The sequence below is a fragment of the Falco cherrug genome, chromosome 5 (genome assembly GCF_023634085.1).
Source record: "Falco cherrug isolate bFalChe1 chromosome 5, bFalChe1.pri, whole genome shotgun sequence".
Classification (NCBI taxonomy): domain Eukaryota; kingdom Metazoa; phylum Chordata; class Aves; order Falconiformes; family Falconidae; genus Falco; species Falco cherrug.
In genome coordinates this window covers 1071663-1091838 of record NC_073701.1, presented here as the reverse complement: position 1 = coordinate 1091838, position 20176 = coordinate 1071663, and the positions used below count along the sequence as shown (strand labels likewise).

Genomic DNA, 20176 nt, shown 5'->3' with positions numbered 1-20176 from the left:
GCTGCAGCTGGCCCCCGGCGAGGCCTGCATCGGCGTGTTTTGCCCACCAGGCACGGGGGGCTCCTCGGGGGGCACAGAAGGGGCCGACCCCTGAGGTGTCCCCTTGAAGCTAAGCCAGGCTGTTCCTGCTGTCACACCGTGCTCTGAGGGTCTGTCATCCGTGTCCATCCCCGATGTGGTGACAGGCTGCTTTATAGCCCAGGGATGTCTGTGCTACTTTTCTCCTTTTTATTTTTCCCCTTTCTTTATTTTTTTTCTTTTCTTTTTTCCACCCAGGGTCAGAAAAGGTCTTTCATCATCACTTTATGGTGAAAAGTTTGATCATTTCCTTTCACCCTGCGTCCTCCTGGAGGAAAGTACTTTCTTGTTCCCTTGTATTTCAGGAACCAAAGTGCAGAGCGACTGCCTGCGCTTGGGAGGGGGCTTGCAGGGCAGGAAGGTGCTACAGCTGGCACGGAAGACTGGGTCACCGCTGCCTTGTCACTCTTACTTAGTGAAGTAGGTTAAAGCAGTGATTACTGCATCTGGCTTTAACACATCCAGGCTCCCAAACATCATCAAGCAACATCAGCAGCATGGCAGGTCCTTCGGTGCTGCTGCACTATTTCTTCTTCTTTAGTTTGGGAGCCCTTCGAGACGGCTGTCTCTCTGTGCAAGGTGCTATGCAAGCCCAATTAAAAATGATGATGTGTGCCCCAAGATCTCTTAGAGTGTAACAGCAGAGGCAGTAGGTGAGATGGAAATGTGGGAAGCTGCAAAGAAACCCTGTGATGATTTTGGTCAGCAGAACCTGTGGCGGTACCAGCGCAGCGGCAGCCTGGCCTCTGCTGAGATTCTGTTAGCACTGCAGAAGGCAAGAGTTTGAAGGAAAAGCTTCCAAGAACTCCTGACATACAGAGCTTTGGCTGCCCGTGCTCAGCACTGGCGCAGCTGGAAGGCAGGCGGGAGTGCCAAGTGTCTTCCAAGCACCAGCAACACCCAGAGGAAACCATAACGAAGAGGCTGAAAACCCGCTTGGGCTATCAGAGCAGCATCTAAAACACAAGGTCAGAGTTTCACACAATTATTTAGGTTGGAAGGACCTCTGGAGGACATCTGTTTCAACTTCCGGCGACTGGGGGGAGCGGCGGGGGGGGGTTAACCTCCCAGGCTCAAAGCGTGAAGAGCTCCACTTGCTCAGGATGTCCGTAACACAAAATTGGAGGGATACATCAAGCGGTGGGAGGCACGCAGCCAGTACGTGGTGGAAGGAATATAACCAGTAAGAAAAACAATTTGAAGGTTAAGTCTGGCTTGTTCTGGGACTTCTGAAACATCTTTTCAATCTGATTTAGAGCACCCAGAGCGTCAGTGGGTTTCTGGAAAGTATAAAATACATTTAAGATCACAATTAATAGCGATAACAATATGTTTCTATACCCTCCAAGTAAGGAACTCTTTCCAGAAGTGGCTGGTGTGTCTGTTGCAGAACAAAATGGGCTTGAAATCCCAACGTAGTGCTGCGTTTTTGCAAATACCCTGTCTGATCCATGCAGAATACACGTCTGTACTCCTTTGCCATCTCTCTGACCTTCACTGGTTTAGTCTTACTTGATAAGAAGATGTTTTTGAATGACACAAAGTGCAGGGAAGCAGCGAACGGCATCTTTTACCCCTGACATACTTAGCAGGAATACTAATACAAGAATTACCACAGTAGGATGTAGAGGGTCAATTATACAGGTTGAAAAGGCTTTGATGAGCTCATATTCCCACCTAACTTTCCTGTCTTGAATACCATTGCTTCACATAGTTCATTCCTGTTGCTTTAAACACATGCTTTAGGGTGGTTCTGTTTTGTAGCAATCGCTGTTGTTGGACACCATCTTACCCTAGGACTTCCCAATTTGTTTGTTTGGCTTTTTTTATATATACTCATTAAACAGAAGCTATAAAGCAAGGTGGTGTGAGTGACTCATTCCACTGAGAGACAATACATGCATATTCTCTATCATTGCGTGATGGGATAAAAAAATCAGGCTAGCAAAGGCAAAAACGCAGAAGCAGAAGACTGAGCTCACACTGATTCTCGGTGGCAGACATGATAAATATCCAAAATCCTCTCTAGAATCCAAAGTGGTTAAACCCAACTAGAATCCTCAAAAATGAAACAAAACCAATTCAAGCTGAAAAAGTTCGAAAACCCAAAGGACAAAACACAGCAGCCCGCACTGGGCACACCATTGCCTATATATAACAGTTAAGGAAAGCCTTCAGAAACCCAAAGTCAGGAACTTTTCTGCTGCGTGTAGCATGACCAGCAGCCCCCTTTATTGTTAATCTGGTTGAAGAGATTAATTAAGAGATCAGCTTTTCAGTTATTTATAATTTTGTCAAAATATTTAAGCAAAAATTTCCTCTGCTGGAGGTGGAATATTTATAAAATGTTCCAGGTAAAAATAGTTCTGCTATTTTCAGGAGTGAAACTGTAAGAAAAGATTATGTTTTCTGATGTTCTTTTTGAGAAGTTCTGTGTTGTGTTTTTTGGGGGGATATTGTAACGTTGGCAGAGGAGTAGCCTCTTCCCAAGGAGTGGCGTCTGCCACCTGACATTCCATTCATCCTTGGCACGCTTGCCAAGAGGAGATGGAGCTGGACTCTGCTCGCTGCGGCCCGAGAAACCAGAGGAGTCAACAGCCGTGACTCAAAACAGGGGAGATTCCTGCTGAGCGTTAGGAAAAGCCTCTCCCTGGGGCACGTTCCAGCACTGGAGCGGGCTCCTGGAGAGGTGGAAGAATCTCCATCCTTGGAGGAGCTCAGAAGACACCTGGGCAAGGTGCTGGGCAACCTGAACTGGCTCAGGGTCCCAAGTGCATCCCCCCTGCTCCTGAGCTGTGGCTGTGGGAGCTCGGTGCCAGGTCAGAGACGACGCAGCTGGGGGCTGCCCTTTCCTTCTGCTGACCTTGGGGAGAGTTTCCAGAAAGCTCTGCTGGAGTCTCAGCCAGGGCTGGCCCCCTGCCCCAGGAGCTGCTCTTAAGCTGGTGCTCTTGCCCTCAGCTCCTGCCTGCACAGTCTTGCCTGTGCCTGACCGTGCGCTGTGTTGATCTGGACCCACGGACGGGCTTCCTGGCTTGACCTGAGACCTGCCATGTTGCGACAGACTCGCTGGCAATCGCTGGACTGCAGCTTACCCCGGTTACTGCCCCAGACCCGATCCTGATGATGCTGACTTGACTTCTTAGTTTGACCTTGGACCTGCCTTGTCATCACAGGCTTGTCTGACAGTCTGGATCTTCAGCTGAACCTGCCTATCATCCCCGTACCTGCCTTGCTCGCCTTGCTCACCTTGCCCCTTCCTCTGCCACCTCGTTACCATGCCTGGCTCTCAGCCGCCATTCCCTTGGGAGCAGCCAGCCCTCAGTGCTCCCAACAGCCTGCAGTGAGCAGGGAGTAGAGACCTCCACAGGTCCCTTCCCACACCAATATTTCTGTGAATTTATGACAGTGCTCTAGCCAAGTTAAAAGGGAAGAAAAAACCCAGCTTCTCTGAGCAGGGAAGAAAGCATAGCAGTGAAGGCATTGCGTTGATGCTTAGGTGTGTGGTGTGTTAGGTCTGGGGAAGGGAGAAAGGAGCAGAGGAACTGAGACAAGGAAAGCAGTCTAGGAAAGAGGAAGGTGGAGAAAGATGTGGAAACGAGCAGCAGTGCAGCTGCTGTAATGTCACTCCACTGCCCCATAAATCCCGAACAAAAGAGTAACATCAGACCCCAGGAGAAGATCAGTGCACGGCTCCATTCCCTCTCCAGCTGCACGATATCACAAATGATTCACGCTGACATGGAAGTCCAGAATTTTCAAAATAGAAATACCGGCTGCCCTGCAAGCCCTCCTCCAGCTCTCTCATGGCATCTCTTGGACACCATTAGATGTCCTTCATCTGCAGATATATTTCAAGGCTGGTCTGCTGGGGATGCACAGGCTGAGGAAGGGGTTGGAGCTGGCCTTCCTCAGGTGTACTTTTATTCCCACAGTAATCATGAGGCAGGGCCTTGAAATAAGATTCATTGCTAATTTACAAGTCTAAGCACCAGGACTTTACTCTGAACTGCATTTCTTGTCACTTTCCTTTACTTTTCCTTTAACATTTTCCAAAAAAATTAAAATATACCATAATGGACCCACTCCGGGATAGCCTAAGTCCTGCTGGAAGCCACAGAGAAGCTGTTTTACGGTGTGAGTGGAAAGGGCACCCTTGGTCACTGGCAGGAGTGAGTAACTGGGGCTTCTGGCACTGCCTCTGCAGCTGGATCTCTCACTGCTGGGGAGATTTATGGGGCTCTCGCATACAGTGCAGGCTGAAAAAGCATGTACAAACAGTGCAAGCAAATATATTTCACTGCAGCCTCGTTCTGTGACATCATTTTTTTTTAACAGCAAAAATCACCCAGAGCTAAAATCAATCACCGTATAGCTGAGCGACAGGGGAGTGCAAAGCACTGGTGTCAATGTCAGCTTCAGAAATGACCACAGTATTGGTGTCTTCTCTTTTTTCTGGGGCCATTATGGATGTTGGGTGTGTTTTTAAGTATGCCAGCATTTCCCAAGCCATTTTGCTTTAGGTAAATGTATAGCCATTGTGCTGCATGTGTGTGTGTACAGCTGCACCAGCACGTTTGACATGCCTCCTAAAGCTTGTTTTGCTGAGGTCTGTGGCTTGCTATACAATTAGGAACCTATTTTCTCCAAGAACACTAAACACTCAGCTACTCTCCTTGACCCCAGCAAGGGTTGCTAAATGCTTCGACTCTTTTGGAAAATTAACGTGCTTATTTAGGTGCCCTGAGCTGGACTGAAGACTCAGACTGAAGCATCAAGCATCTAGTTGAAAAACCAAGAATTTCCCTCAGTCATTACTACTAAATCCACTCTGTCAGCAGTGAGTACCGTATCTGTGTTCTGATTATCCCCAGAACTGCTTCAGGCTACAGTGCAGCTGGGAGGTGTCCGGCGGGATGGATGTGGTATAGGAATTTGTGCTGACCTGTCCTAGACACACCAGGATCATTTCAAGTCCTTCTTCCCCTGCTATGTTTCCTGTATCGAAGGAGTCAGGTGGGACCATGTCACCAAGGCATCTCTGTTTATTCCAAACAGCCTTTCATCCTTCAGCTTCGCATCATCACGCTCACCCACATGCAGTCTGCTGCGTTCCCTCAAAGGGTTTGCTACGTTATCCTGAGCTTTCCCGCAGTCCTGCTGTAATTATCAAATGGGTGATAATTATGACGGTATGACCTGTCTATGGTTATATTTCCGAGTCTTCAATAGGGCCATTCAAAAATATGGCAGTAGGAAGCGATGGCAAAGATTCATTGGGACGGATAAAGCTTTTAGTGGGGAACTGTTTTACTTTTGAAAGAGCGTGGTCTCGATTCGACTTGTTATCCACAACCTGACTCTTAAGCGTCCCTATATCCGAGTCCCAGGCTTGTCCCCGCCGCAGCTTCTTAAAGGTGTTACGGAAACCCTCAGTACTAAAGTAGTAGATCAAGGGGTCCAGCATGCAGTTCATGCTGGCCAACAGCATTGCCATAATTAACACTTGGCGTATGGAGGCCTGTGTTTCTTTCTCAACCTTAATCACCCGGGCTTTTATCATCCCATAAACTGCCAGGGTAGTGTTGTAGGGCACAAAGCAGATGATGAAGATGACCAGATTGACCAAGAGGAGACGGAGAGTCTTCTGCTGTCGCAGGGTCTTTGTTTGGCCGTCCTGGCAGAGCTCCTGAAAGATCCGAATTGAGCAGTACATCACAGAACTGAGAGGCAGGAGAAACCCCAAGATTTCAGCCAGGATGACTAGGGGGAAGAGGTTATTCTGCCACATGTTGTCACTAAAGTTTTCAAAGCACAGATAAATGGTCTGGTTCTGTACCTTACAGTGGGTTTGCTTGTGGACTATGGCTGTGGGGATGGAGCCCATGAAGATCACAACCCAGACAACCAGGCAAAGGAGCCTGGCTACCTTGCGGCGCCGCAGATGTCGCCAGCGAAGTGGGTGGACAATGGCAACATAGCGATCCAGGTTGATGCACATGAGGAAAAGGCAGCTACCATACATGTTGATCTGGAAGACAGAGCCAGAGACCTGGCATAGGGTGTTACCAAAGGGCCAGTGGTGGTTGGAATAGTAGTAGAGTCGCAGAGGCAGTGGGAGCGTGAAGGTGAGGTCGCTCACGGCCAGGTTGAACATGTAGATCATCACTACAGACTTCAGGCGCAGGTAGCGGATGAATATCCATAGGGCCATCACGTTCAGCATCAAACCTGTAATGAATATCAGGATGTAGCCAGGCAGGAGGAGGTGGTGGTTGAAGCTGTAATCCTTGCATGTCTGAGACTCATTGGGAGCTGACATGCCCAGCACGGATCAGGGAAGGATCTCGCTGAGATGGCTGAGCCTGCCAGTGGGCTACAGAGGCACAAAGAAAAGCACTGAGAGAAGTCATTCCCCTCTAAGAAGCTGTAGGTGGGTCATTCCCCTCATCTGCAGTTGGAGTGTGGATGGACTCATCTCTCTCCTGACTGGTGCTGGTCCGTGGTCATCTGGCAGGGATGGTAATGTGGTCACCTGGAGTCAGCTTCTGCCTCTTGTTCAGCAGTTCTGCCCAGTCGTCATGGGGACGGCGATGCGGTGGAAGAACATTGCCAGTTGTCAGCACAATTCCTGGTCAGAGCGGAAGACCAAGGCAAAAGAGTTTAAGTTAGAGGAGGAAATCTCTTGAAATGTTAAAATCCCACCATGGTGGCTTCTGCAGCAAGAACTCACAAAGAAACCAAAAGACTGAGAAAAATGGCCAGTAGAAAAGTGAGCAATTACATGGCAGAAGCAGCCAGAGCACAACAAAGGTAATTGTGCAGAATTTTGTGTCACTTAGCCCCAGAAAATGCACGTGGCTTTGATGGCTTCTGGGAGCACATGTGTCCCGGAAAGGGGGAGCGCAGGAGCACACAGGGAAAGTAGGCAAGGCAGCTCCAGAAAAAGAGAGAGAGAAAGAAAGAAAAAGGAGAGCGCAAGCATTTTGAGGGGAAAATGCTGACTGCAAGGAACTTAAAATAAAAACTGCATAGTATTGTTTTATATCAGAGAAACTGGACTCTGTACATCCATTGCAGATAAAAAGAATTACATTACAGTTAGACTCAGCTCCACCCGAGCTCCTTCCCTGGCTCAAACAACCCACAGAACCCTGAGCCCCAGCTAGCTGGGGTTCCTTACAGTCACTCTGGGGTTCTCGCTTGTGTGGGACCAGCGGTGCTTACTTGGATTTCCTCTCCTCACATCATTTCCCGGCTTACAACACCATGAGGCATGAAACAGCCCATGTCCTACAGACACGGAGCAGCACAGCCAGGTCAGGGAGCACGCAGGAGAGGAAGGGTCATGGGATTCACGCGGGCAAACATACCTGGGACTTCAGCGTAGCGTGAGGCTGGTAACCACTCTAGACAGCAATGGTAACACTGTCCTGCCAAACACTGACCAGCTGGCTGAGCCCAGTGGAAGGCCATCAGAATGGTCTGGGGGCTGGAGAACTGGCCCGTGAGGAGATGCTGGGGGAACTGGTCTTGTTCAGCTGGAGAAGAGAAGGCTCCAGGGGATACAATGGTAGCCTCCCTGTACTGGGTTTGTGTGGCAAGGGTTTGGTAGTGGGGGGGCTGCAGTGGGGGCTTCAGTGAGGAGCTGCCAGAAGGTTCCCCCGTGTCCGACAGAGCCCACACCAGCCGGCTCCCAGCCGGACCCGCCGCTGGCCAAGGCTGAGCCCAGCGGTGACAGCGGCAGCACCTCAGGGGTGACGGATTTAAGAATAAGGGGGAAAACCTGCAGCGGGAGAGAGAAGTGAGGCTGTGTGAGAGCAGCAGCCCTGCAGCCCCCCGGGCCGGGGCAGGAGGAGGCAGGAGGGGCTCCAGGTGCTGCAGCAGATCCCCCCCGGCAGCCCGTGATGAAGCCCACGGTGAGGCAGGTGTGCCCCCAGCCCATGGAGCCCACGGGGAGCAGATCCCCGCTCCCAGCCCATGCAGGACCCCACGCTGGGGCAGGGCAGGGTGTGAGGACCCTCCCCATGAGGGGGAAGCAGCAGCAGTGACAGCGTGTGAGGGACTGGCCGCAGCCCCAGCCCCGTCCTGCGCTGCCCAGGGCGTGGGGAGAGACATCGGGAGTAAAGTTGAGCCTGGGATGATGAGAGGAGTGGGGGAAAGTGTTTGAAGATTTTGTTTTATTTTCTCATCATCCTCCTGTGATTTGATTGATAAAAAGTTAAATTAATTTTGCCCCAAATTGAGTCAGTTTTGCCTGCGATGGTAATTGCTGAGCAATCTCCCTGTCCTTACCTCAACCCAGGAGCCTTTTGTTGTATTCGTCTCCCCTGTCCAGCTGGGGAGGGGGGTGATGGAGCATCCTGGTGGGCACCTGGTGCCCAGCCAGGGCCACCCCACTGCACTCCCCGTACCTGCAAGGTGGCTGCTGGAAGAGGACAGCGTTAGCTGTTTGCAGCGAGGCATGGCAGGGCTACAACAGGCATGAACTGAACCAACAGATATTCAGGCTGGATTTCACCGTGAGGACAGTCAGGAGTTGCAACAAGTTTCCTAGAGAGGTTGTGGAGCCGCCATCCTTGGCAGCTTCCAAGACCAGACTCTGGGTAGTCCAGAGTAACCCCATCTGATCTGACCGCTGACCCTGCCCTGAGTAGGGGGCTGGGCTAGGGGCTGCCTTAGTTGTTCCAGCATCCCCAAACCAGATGTCTGCCCTCAAAGCTGTTGCAGTGGAGTAGGGGTTGGGAAGGGGGACGTGGTTCCCCACAGCTGTTTGCAGGGTTACATAGGGACTCCCTTGCAGAGCCCACAAAGACCTTGATTTCCTTCAAAAGGAAAGCAGAATTTTCTGCCTGGAGAAAATCTTTATATAAGGTTGATATTGCTGTAAGAGGCAGCTACTCAGCAGTTGGACAGGCACAACAAGAGTGTCAGACCTTCTGGGTGGCATGTGGGGCAACGCACAGATCTCGGGGGAGGATCTGTTAAAGCCAGAAGCGTGTGCTGGCCTCACAGGTAGGAAAAGATTCATTCCGGTAACGATATGTTAAACGATGGAAGTGGACGTCTGATACGGGAGAGCAGAGAACTACCACTTTGCCCGTCCTTTTGTGTTGTTGGGCAGGTCCACCACCAAGATGGGGTTCTTAGAGGGACTTCTACTGCTTGTCAAGCTATATCTGAGCCGCCTTCACCCTTCCTGGTGGATGAAAACTTTGTGTGAAGACTTGAATAAGTTTGAAACATGAGATAATCCAGCAAGGCAAATGGCAAGAATGCTGGTGGTTTCAAGTGAAATGATTTAGTGCCTCAAAAAAATCTCAAGGAGGATATGCCAGCTTTTCTAGAGCCAAAGCCCTGCAGTGACTGCAGACTGACCAGACTGGTGAGACCTTCACCTTGACCAAGACAAAGCAAGTGAGACTGAGACTGTGAGAGACCATCACCTGCTCTACCACGTGTGCCCAGACCTGCCAGGTGTCAGGTGAAGGTGACTTGTCTCCACCAACAAGCTGTTTTTATCAAGGGATATTCCATAAACACCTCTAGACAAATAACATGTGGGCACTGACCACCTGTGCGAGGTCAGCGGTCTACCTACAGCTGGCATTCTACCTCAAACTGCTGGTGGTGCAGGGATAACATGAGAGCAGTGCAATCACGTTGTTATGCTCCTCCAAGTTCCCCTCCCGCTCCCAGCGTACCGTGGCACAGGGATTCCCTGAGCCAGAGGTGACCTGTTTGTATTCAGTCCTCAGGGAACTTTTCTTTCCTGATTTTTTCCAGCTGCTTTTTGAGTCGATGTAAAATTTACTATCTACAACATCCAGTGCCAGGGGTGCCAAGGAGTTCCACAGCTTAATCGCACCTGAGGAGAAGAACCACTTTCTTGTACTGATTTTTGAATCGCCACCTTTTAGCTTCAGTTCCTAGTTTTAGTGCTGGAAAAGACAGTGAAAACCCCATGCCTGCTCACCTTCACCTTATCACTGATGATTTTATAAACATCTACCACATTCCCCCTCAGTAACCTTTTCCTTTTTTTTTCAGGCTAAGGGGTCCATGCCTTCAGAGCTGCTCCTCGCAGAGGAGCCGTTCGGTACTTTTGGACGTCCTCTTTGCCCTTCTCAGCACCTTCCCACGTCTGCTGCAGCCTTTATGAGCCTGTGGTGGGCTGCACAAACACCATGTTGATGATGTGGATGCACTGAGCTGAGTAGGCGCAGACCTCATTTGCAAGGGCTAATGGTCAGTTCAGATTGTTTTCTCTCATCACTTTGCTAGATGAAATTTCAGCTGCTATTTTAAGGCCAGTCACTCACACTTCTCCTAATCTCTGCAGTTCTTTGCGGCCAGCCCTCATCTTTTCTAACTTGAATAATTTTATGTCACCAACAGATTTATTATTTTATTATTCATCCCTCATGAATAAGTCAGACAGTCCAAGACCCAGCACTGGCATTTTATAACTCCACCCAGAAAACCAGCAATTTCCCCTCATTCTCTGGCCTGCCGTTTAGGTGTTTTTTGTCCAGGTAGGAACACTTTCTCTGAATTTCTTTCAGCCCCATTGGTGAGAGCCCTTTTGAAAGCCTTTTGGAAATCCACACGGGCCCCTGTTCACGTACTTATTGACTGCTTCAAAGAAGGACCGTGAGACGCAGCATCCCTTTATAAAAGCCATGATGACTTTTCCTCAGTAATTAGAAGTGACTGCACGCCAATTGATTTTTTCCTTTATAATAGCTTCCACTAATTTGTTCTGCACGGACATCAAGGTCCCTGGTCTGAAATCCCCCAAGAACCTTTTCTCAAATTGTGCCTGCTAGTGAGCCTTTACAAGCAATTTTGAGCAAATGTTTCTACACCCCAGTTACCAGGTCTTCCACCCTTCAGTGGCTTTCGGACCTCTGGGGTAGGAGCCATGTGGTTTCAGCCGCTGCTTAGTTCATCATGCTGCTCTGTAGCCGTTCCCACTAGCGCTTTGATCAGAGACAGCCCTGTGAGGAATTTCCCTGTCTAAAGAGTTTCTGCTGTGGAAATCTCCCAGGCTTTCCTGGGCACCACCAGTGCAAGAAAGGCATCTAGGGTTTTGTCCACCATCACCTTTCCTTTTTTTCCCAGAGTTGTCTTTCCTGATGTACTAGCCCCTGCAGCCTTCGAGACACCTAACAGCGGAGCTCTAAAGTGGCATCACAGATCACTGAGAGTGGAAAATAGCCTGAAGATTTTAGAGTGGATTTTTTTTTTTTTTGGTGGGCAGATGGAAACACAGAAGCAAGACTCCCACTGTGGTGGTTATTGAAGCTAAGCTGACAGTCTCAAATTTGACCTAGCAGATACTGCAATCAAGATCTCAGAGACCTGCAATGAGATGTGTACATGCATGGTCTTTGGAAAGACAGAGCTGTAGGAATGGAGCATTTCTCCACAGAGCTCTGGAGGTACTGCTTCAACTGTCCCCTGCTGAAAAGGAAAGTTACGGGTAAAGCAGGCTGGCAGCAGGGAGACAGAAAAGCTGAAACTGGCTTATCCTTGCTGGATATATCCTTGTTGTATCCTAGTTGATGTCTGAGAGCCCCAGGCCACATTCTTTGTGGTTGCCTCTAGAAGAACCTCAAGTACTCATTGCTCTACAGAAAGCTGCTGAGCGACCTTGTCACCAGCTCTTTAAGGAGGCAACAGAACCACAGCTTAATCCTCTTCCTCCTGATGATGAGGTGCTGCCTTGAAAACCTGAAGGAACTTGGCATTTGGTGACTGACCCTTACGTGGCCCAGGGGGTGGAGGAAGCATCCTTTTACCTCTGAAACCATCTGCCGAGAACGTGGCCTTTTCCCCAGCAGGGACAGAAAAGAGCAATTCAAACCCCAGATGAGACCGAGGCAGATGCTTCTTTCTGTTTTCAGGTGGAAAACGGATTCGTTGTGAGTATTGGTGCCCTGGGAGGGGAGGATGGGGGAATGACGTGCCGTGTGTGCGCACACACACAGACAGTCTGAGCAAGTGCTGTGGAGGAGGAGAAGCTGCAGAAACTAGAAGGAAGGAGAAACACAAGTGAGGGAGGAAGACGTGTAGGTGTGAGACGGAAGCACCGTTGACTGCTGTTGCTGTGTGATGGGAAAGGAGAACGTGATGCTGGAGGATGGGTGGACAGTGTCAGAAAACAGTTGAAAAGGATGTCCTCTCTTCCCCCACCCCCCCCGTGACCACCCCACTGGAGTGACAGCCACATGCCTCCCCCACATGCCCAGGAGCTGCCTGGAGCCCTACCTGGCATGGGGTGCTGGGCTGAGACGAGCAGAAGTCGGGTCCAAGGTGGGCATGTCTCCCTAGAGGCAGAAAACCAGCTGCTGGGCAGGGAGGCCCCACAGGACACACAAAACCCGTGGGGATTTTGAGTTTTTTCTTTGTGGGGGTGGGACACCCTAGCTGTGCTTGCATACAGCAGCCGAAATGGGCAGGGCGTGCCCTGGGATGGTGGGATGCGTGCCTGGCATCCCGCTGCCTGGTTCTGGCATCTTCTCCCCTGATGCTGCCTCACCGGTAGCTGCTGCTGCCCAGCACCACAGAAATGATGGAGCACAGTGTGGTGGGACACAGCTTTATGCATGGGGCTGGGAAATGAGGTGGGAAAAGACAGCTGGAAAATACTTTGCCAAGCATGCTGTGGGGCCAGCATGTCCGAGAGCAACTTGTCATTTAAACCCTGGCATGCTTGGGGGCTGCCCTGGGTGGGGGGCAGAGGGGATGCCCCTGGGCATGCAGGCTGGGGTGCAGAGCGGTGCAGCTGGAAATGCCAACAGCACGAGCTCACTTAGTAAATCTGAAACCAAAAGGAAATACCAAAGAGCGCCCCAAATCTCAAAAAAACACCCAAGTTTGCTTTAGAAATTTGAGTTATATTTTTTCATAAACGTGGATGCTTTTTACCTGCTGTAGGTGATATTTAAGCCCCACTTTTCACCTTTTTTAAAAAAACTGAGGAATTAGATTATTGTCAGATTAGAACTGTGAAGACATTCAAGACTTACAATGGCTTGTTTTTCATGAGATACGTGACATCAAAGCCAAGAACTCTGTATTTAACTCATGAGGGCTGGTCACACTGCTACTGCCTGCTCCCTGGATCTGTCACCCCCCTTCGCCTCCTGAGGGTCCTGTGGAAGAGGGCTTCCATCGTGGGCACCGTGGCCGGTAAGCTCTGCAGGCTGCCCATGCTCTTAGTGTCGCAGGATCCCAAAGAAAGCCGCCATTTGAATACATTTGCCTTGCGCCTCCTCTAGGTTCACCAGGCAGCTGAGGAGGCATAGAGGGTTCCCCAGTGTCCCGTGCTCAGGACCAGCAGCATCTGCACAGCAGCTCATGGGGACCAGTGCCCCCAGCCCGTCCTACTCTCCAGATGTTTCCATCTCACTCACCTCTGCCAGTGAAGAGCCGAGGGTGCGGCAGGCTTGCTAGTTAGCAATCTGCAGGGGTCGGAGAGCTAGCTGTCGCTGCAGGGGTCTTGATCCAGGCACCAGAACTGCGGGTAGCTCAAATCAAAGCGGAAGCAGGCAGGCTCTTTGGAGACTTGGTCATCTAAATCACAGCCACCACCTGCCCCGCCGTGGCTGGCTCTGGGCTGTCGTGCTGCAGTTCATCCCCCCCGTCCTTCGCACTTCCTGGCGCACTTGTGGTTAGCCACAAAGCACGAACTTTGCTATCAAAAGCTGATAAGCTAAATGCATCTTATGAAAGCAAATATAATTGTGAAAGAAGTGATACCCAGGTGTCCTTGCAACTGAGGAGACCTGCCCTGGGTCATAGTGCTAAATACTTGCTCCTTTTCATTCCCATGCTCGTGCAGCCACCCCCAGAACTGACAGGGGAAAATGAAAATATCCCATTTCCCAAAACATCGCTAAACATGAGGTAAAAGTGAAATAAGGGAAGTGAGAGCAAAGCTGAGTCAACCCGTAGCCAGCATGAAGGCTCAGAGCCCTGCCAGCCCCATGGCCTCCGGCACTGGGGGGCTGAGCTCCTGCCCAGGGCCAGCTGTGCGCCGCTGCCATGTGGCACCCAGAAAGAACCGGGATCTGAAGAGGTACCAGTGCCTGTGGCAGGCAAAGGCACGTTTGCCACAGACCTCAGCGGGTGTTTGAGGCTGCAGGAGGCACCGTGCTGAGAAGGTGCAAGGGTTGATTTAGTGAGAGGTGTGCGCCCCAGTGCCGCCACGGGTAGCTGGGAAGGGCTCTGTCCTCCCCAGAACCCAGTGCATGCTCTGTTCTTTCAAGTCCTATTTCTGCTTTGCCAGTCCCAGCCACAGCTGGAAGAAGACACAGGTCATGAGGGTACTCCTACTCCGGCCATCGTCCTTCCCCAGGAGCTGCTGCCCCGTGCCTGCGGGCTCCCTCCTTCCCTGCAGTCCCCCACCGGCTCCTCTGGCTGCTGCTGCGGGTGTTTGACTTTCTCACTCCTGCCTCCTTGTTCTGCCATCACTGTCTCCTCATTCAGGGAGTGATGCGCCAAGGGATCTATGTTCCTGCCCCTCATAAATCCTTGGAAGGTACAAAAGCACCCAACCCATCGATCTCACCCTGCTCCTTTTTAGTGCCTCTCTGTTTTTTAACCAGCCCCCCTTTCTCACTTCCTAGTTGCTGGGATCTTTGTTCTTGCAGCCTTTTGTGTCTCTTCAGCTCCCATCAAGGCTCTGGTACCGATAAGGATTGCGAATATACCGGGGAATGTGTGTGTGTCCTTCTCCCTTTGCAAAAGGAGTCTTGGACACCCTCTGTGGGAACTTCCCCCTCCCCTGTGGCCCTCGCCCCCTGCACACATGTGCACACATCTGGCTGAGCTGGGTAGTCCTGGCTTTACCATGTGTATCAGAAGAGGAGGACACTGACATTTCACCTAGCCCGCGAGCCCCGCAGCATCCCTCACCCAGCCAGGGTCACTCACCTCACCGTGACTCGGTGCCTCAGCCCATGAGTTCCATCTCCCCCCGGGTGGGCTCATACCTCCGCCCCTTGCTGTCCGCGAGGGGCTCAGCTGGTGGGGAAGAGCAGCGCAACCCCTGGCATGTCCTCACCGCTGTGAGTCGACAGCAGGTAAGACCAGATTACTGGGGTGTGTGTCGGAGGCTACACCCCGACGCTGCAGATCCCAACATGCCTGCCACCCCGGAGCGCTGGCTCCAGAAAGCAGGAGCAAGGACCCGGCAGAGTGAGGGGCACTGGGAAGGCAAGGAGAGAGGTGGGAAGCGTTCTGCAGCAGGGGGGCTGCTCAGGGTGGAAGGGATGGCTGATGAAGCCCAGTGCTACTCAGACCCCTTTGTGCAGGGAGATGTGGAAAAGCACAGGGAAGGGGTGAATCCCCGTGCAGGGCCACACTGGGAGAGCCACGGCCGGGTCGAGCAGCCATGTTTCACTTTCTGCATGATTTGGGCAGGGAAAGCAGAAGCCCCGGGGCTGCAGGAGGAGTGTCACCTGCCAGGGTGGTGGGGACAGCTGGCACTTCCCAGGCTCACTTAGGGAATGGCAGGCTTTTCCCCCAGGACGTTTCAGCTCCCTGGGCACAGAGCTGACATTTCCCTGGACTCCCAGGGGCTCTTAGGAAAGGGCCACGCGCTGAGGCGGGCAGCCACCCCAGTGTGCCTACTTAGGAGAAGGGCAAGGGCTGTCCTTCTTGCCATGGGGAAGAAAACAGGGGGCACAAAGGGGGACCTGCCAGGGAAAGAGTTAAGAGAGCCAGGGAGCAGCTGGGCTGTGTTTGTTTGCTGTAGCTATGTGTGCTGCAGGGTAGAAAAGAAGAATCTCCAGCCTGGAGGAGGCAGATGAGGGAGGGTCCTCAAGGACGGTGGCTGGGGATGAGTGGGGCAGCAGGTCTTCCCCTCTCTGCTCCCACGAGCTGTCACTGCAGGGAAACCCTCTGGCTCCCCGAAAGGGCTGGGTGACGAAGTGGGGACGAGCTGGACTAGCAGCAGCTGCTTGGAGCTGCCAGGTTTGTCTGGCGTGGAGGTTCTGTTTGCTGCCGACCGGGTCTCGGGCTGCTTCCTGCTGATGAAGTGACTTGACTGTGGAGGAAGACCACCAGATCGTCTGCTGACAGGACAGCAGAGACCAGGGCTGTAATGCTGACACTGTTCCCAGCCATCTGAGCTGCCTCTGACGGGTGCCTACCCCAGAGCCCTAGCTCAGAGCTCTCCCACCACGCTGCCCGAGCTGTAGGTAGGGGACAGCACCGGCGTGGACGCCCACACAGGACCATCCCAGCAGTTTTCTGTGGGCTACCGGGTCTCCAATGCTGGCACACCATGGCAGCCCATGGTCATTGCCCAGGGCAGAGGCTACCCATGCTTTGCAGTGCTGGGCCAGAGCTGCTGTGAGAGAGACTCCCAGGCAGAGGCAGTGGGAGGTCCAGGAGGGGATTCAGGCGGCTGCTGCACCGTGGCTGAAGGTGGAGTTTTGCCGGGGAGAGGATGGAGATGGTGAGGCTGTACGTGGTGCTGATCCCCATGCAACACGTCCTTGCCATGACCTGGCTGTAAGTACGCTTTGCACTTGTACTGTCTGGGTTGGAAAGTCATCTGGGGACATGCTGTCTCCCAAGAAAACAGGCAGATCTCTGAGAAAAGGGTGGAAGAAGGAACTTGGGCAATCCAAAGGCAGCACATGAGGAGGGACATCCCTGGGAGCATGAAGGGAGAGGGATGGTGAAGCTCAAGAGGTGCAGACCAGGGTGGGGAGCAGGAATGTCCAATTTGGCACAGACAAGAGATGGCACATCTTCCCTGCCCCTTTTCTGCGCTAAAATAAGGCTACAGGGGGCGAGTCCAGCACAGACATGGCCCTGGCTCTAGTCCACCTGCAACTGAATCTCTCCCTTGCCCTACAGGTACCTGGCCGAGGACACTTCCCTGCAGGTGGCCCTCCAGGGCCCCGGGGGCTGTAAGGGTCTGACAGGGCTGGCAGAAGAGCAGGTCCGCATTTGCCAGCGCCAGGTAGAAGCCATGGATGCGGTGAAGCAAGGAGCAGAGCTGGCTGTCAAGGAGTGCCAGCACCAGTTCCGCTCTCGCCACTGGAACTGCTCCACTCTGCAGGGGCTGCAGGTCTTTGGCAAGGTCACCGTCCAAGGTCGGGGGGGGGGGCGGGCAATGCAGGCAGACTGGGTACGGGGTCCCTTCAGTAAGCCTACACGGTCCCCTTGACACATCAGCCTTTCCTGGGGTAGTGTGCAAGTGTCACACTGGGCCCAGCCCCAGAATGGCCAGTGCCTTCCTCCGCATGCTGTATTAATAGTTGTCAACACAGAGCAAACTGAACCAAATGCATATGCTATTACAAATATTACTATTCTGCCTAAACTTCTTTCTCATTTGGTCAGGTTTGGCTTTTTGGTTCCACCTAGCCCATTCCGGGTACCAGCTCTGCAGACTGGTAGACCTTCTCTCCCTGCCTGCCGCCAGCCCAGCCCCTGGGAGCAGCAGCAGCTCATATCAGACGCTTTGCTCTGCAGCTGCAGTCCCTCTTTGCTGCAGCCAGGGAAAAAGGCTCTGCCTGTGCCCCCAAACCAGCACAGAACAGATTTTGCATGTGTTTGGCCGGGAGGAGCCATACGGGGAGCTGTGAGCAGGGTCTCTGGCTCCTGGAGACATGGTGGCAGGGTCCTCCCTAACAAACCCCTCTGTGCGGGAGGCTCAGACCCTGATGCACCCCCCCACCACTCCCCTTTCTCTTCCCTCGGGGGCTGCTGACTTCTCTCCCTTAATGGGACGCCTGGCCCAGGAACTCAATTGTGCCAAAGGCGGGGGCGCTGAGCCCAAAGGACCCCCCAGAGCCATCGCCCTGCCGGCTCCGGGTCTCAGCAACAGCAGCACTGGGTGAACATCCCGACAGCAGTTTCTCCCCAGCAGTCTCCTTCTGGAAGCATTCCTCCCGCATGCCTTCGCAGCTTTTTCCCCAGTGCCGTGTCCCATCAGTGCCTTCCCCCTCTGCAGACTGGGGCCATTTCTCACCCCGCTGCAGGCACGCGGGAGTCTGCTTTCATCCACGCCATCTCCGCTGCCGGCATTGCCTTTGCGGTGACTCGTGCCTGCAGCCGCGGGGAGCTGGAGAAGTGTGGCTGCGACCGCAAGATCCGAGGAGTCAGCCCCGAAGGTGAAGGAGGGTGGTGGCGGCAGGGATGGGGTGACAGAGGGGAAGATCCATGGGGGAGACCCGCCCCAAGGGAGAAGGTTTCTCACAGCCCTCAGCAATCTGGGAGCTCCTCTCAGGGCTTCTACTTCCTCATCTCACGGCCGCTTTCCCTCTGCAGGTTTCCAGTGGTCGGGCTGCTCTGATAACCTGTCACACGGGGTTGCCTTCTCTCAAGCCTTTGCAGACAACCCCGAGAGGAGCCGCGGTGTCTCCTCCAGCCGGGCCAACGAGGCTGGGAGGAAGGTAAGGGCAGGAGCAAGGGCTGGGAAGCAAGCCCGGCTGCAGGGGTTTCTCCCTGGCTAGGCGGAGCTGGGTCGGGCCCCCTTACCCCGAGCGGCTGGGGGCACCCATGGGAGCCCAGGGCCGGGCTGCATCCTGCTGCCTCTCCTCAGCCCAGCCCAGCACCGCTCACACCGAGCTGGCTCCTGGCCGCTGTGGAGCGGGGTCCCAGCCTCCCCCCGCCTCGGCACAGAGTCTCCTTTTCCTCACAGAGCCCAGCTGCCATTTACCTTCCTTGGCCTTTTCTGCAAAGGAAATTAGTTCCTCCATTCTGCTCTGAAGGGCTTCCCTGCCCCTCCTGAGCAAAGACACCTTCTGCAGGGGCTGCTGTGACATCTGGTCCCTTGAGTGTCCTCTGGCTCTGGGCAGATCTGTCCACCTCCCCAGAGCAAGTCCCTGTCTCTTCCCCTCTCTCAGGGATTTTTCTTACAGACCTAAGCCAGGCTGTTTTCCACAGAGTGGATCCCCTTCTGCTTCATAGTGATCTGGCATAAAAGACTATTTTGTTCTCGCTTCCCTCTTCCCTCCCCTCTAGCCTTGCCTTCCCTCCCCTCTCGCCTCTCCTCCCATTTTCCCTTCCCTTCTCCTCAGCTGCCCTCCGGCCCCAGGGCAGGTGGGCTGGGGGAACAGCAGCTGGGGGCCCGCAGGCAGGGCAGGTGAGGGCAGTGTCCCAGCTCTGCCTGGCAGCTGCCTCCCGCCCCACAGGCTCTCCTGGCCCACATGAAGGAGTGCAAGTGCCACGGCGTGTCAGGCTCCTGCGAGGTGCGCGCGTGCTGGAAGGTCATGCCTCCCTTCCGCAAGGTGGGCAACGTCCTCAAGGAAAAGTTTGAGGGGGCCACAGAGGTTTACCCCAAGCGGGTTGGTTCCCGCAAGCTCCTGGTGCCCATGAACTCTAGCTTCAAGCCATACACGGCTCATGACCTGATCTACCTGCTCGCCAGCCCAGATTTCTGCGACCGGGACCCCGGGCATGGGGTCTTTGGCACCTCTGGCCGCCAGTGCAACCGGACATCCCCAGCCATGGATGGCTGCGAGCTGCTGTGCTGCGGCAGGGGCTTCCGCACAGCCCAGGCGGAGGTGGTGGAGCGGTGCAGCTGCAAGTTTCGCTGGTGCTGCTCCGTCAAGTGCAAACAGTGCCGGCACCTCGTGGAGGTGCAGAGCTGCCGCTGACAGGGAGCACGCCAGGGCGGCGGGGGCCAGGCCACAGGCAGAAGGCAGCTGGGGGAGAGAGGTGGAGAAGCAGGGAAAGGTGTAGGGGAGACACAGCCCGAGGGGGAGCAGAGGAGCTGTGGGGTTTTCCTGCCCTGCTGGATGGCTCCGGGGGTCCCCACACAGCAGCCTCTCGCCAGCCTCACTGGGCTTTTTGTGGTTTGAATTATTTTTCCTGATGGAGGGCTGGAGGACACAGGCCCAATAAATCCTTAAACTTTAGAAATAAACCAGCTGCAGTGGAAAGCAAATAGTGCGTCAGCTCCTTCGCATGCTGTGTTTGGGACCTGGTGGGTGCCTGTCTCTGCTCCCTGCCACGGGCTGGGAGAGGACAAGGCCACGCTGGGGTCATCGTGCTCAGGGGACATGGGCTGCAGTGAGCAAAAAACAGCCGAGTGCAGAGCAGGGGGGCATGGGGAGCCTGGAGGGGGTCA

The 20176-nt window shown here is 53.4% G+C and overlaps 2 protein-coding genes across 2 annotated transcripts; one reads left to right on the top strand and one right to left on the bottom strand.

Annotated features, from left to right (window-relative positions):
* Positions 1–4386: 4386 nt before the first annotated feature.
* On the bottom strand, positions 4387–13559 carry LPAR5 (lysophosphatidic acid receptor 5). The gene is made up of 2 exons (XM_005434363.4): positions 13497–13559; positions 4387–6706 (listed from the first exon to the last, which is right to left on the bottom strand). Exon 2 carries the CDS (start codon positions 6395–6397, stop codon positions 5285–5287), a length of 1113 nt encoding a protein of 370 aa, XP_005434420.2. The 5' UTR covers positions 6398–6706; positions 13497–13559; the 3' UTR covers positions 4387–5284.
* Positions 13560–13587: 28 nt separating this feature from the next.
* Positions 13588–19993, top strand: LOC102056989 (protein Wnt-4-like). The gene is made up of 5 exons (XM_055712754.1): positions 13588–16602; positions 16954–17192; positions 18084–18215; positions 18373–18497; positions 19239–19993. The coding sequence occupies exons 1-5, from the start codon at positions 16538–16540 to the stop codon at positions 19701–19703; spliced, it is 1026 nt and encodes a 341-aa protein (XP_055568729.1). The 5' UTR covers positions 13588–16537; the 3' UTR covers positions 19704–19993.
* Positions 19994–20176: the final 183 nt, after the last annotated feature.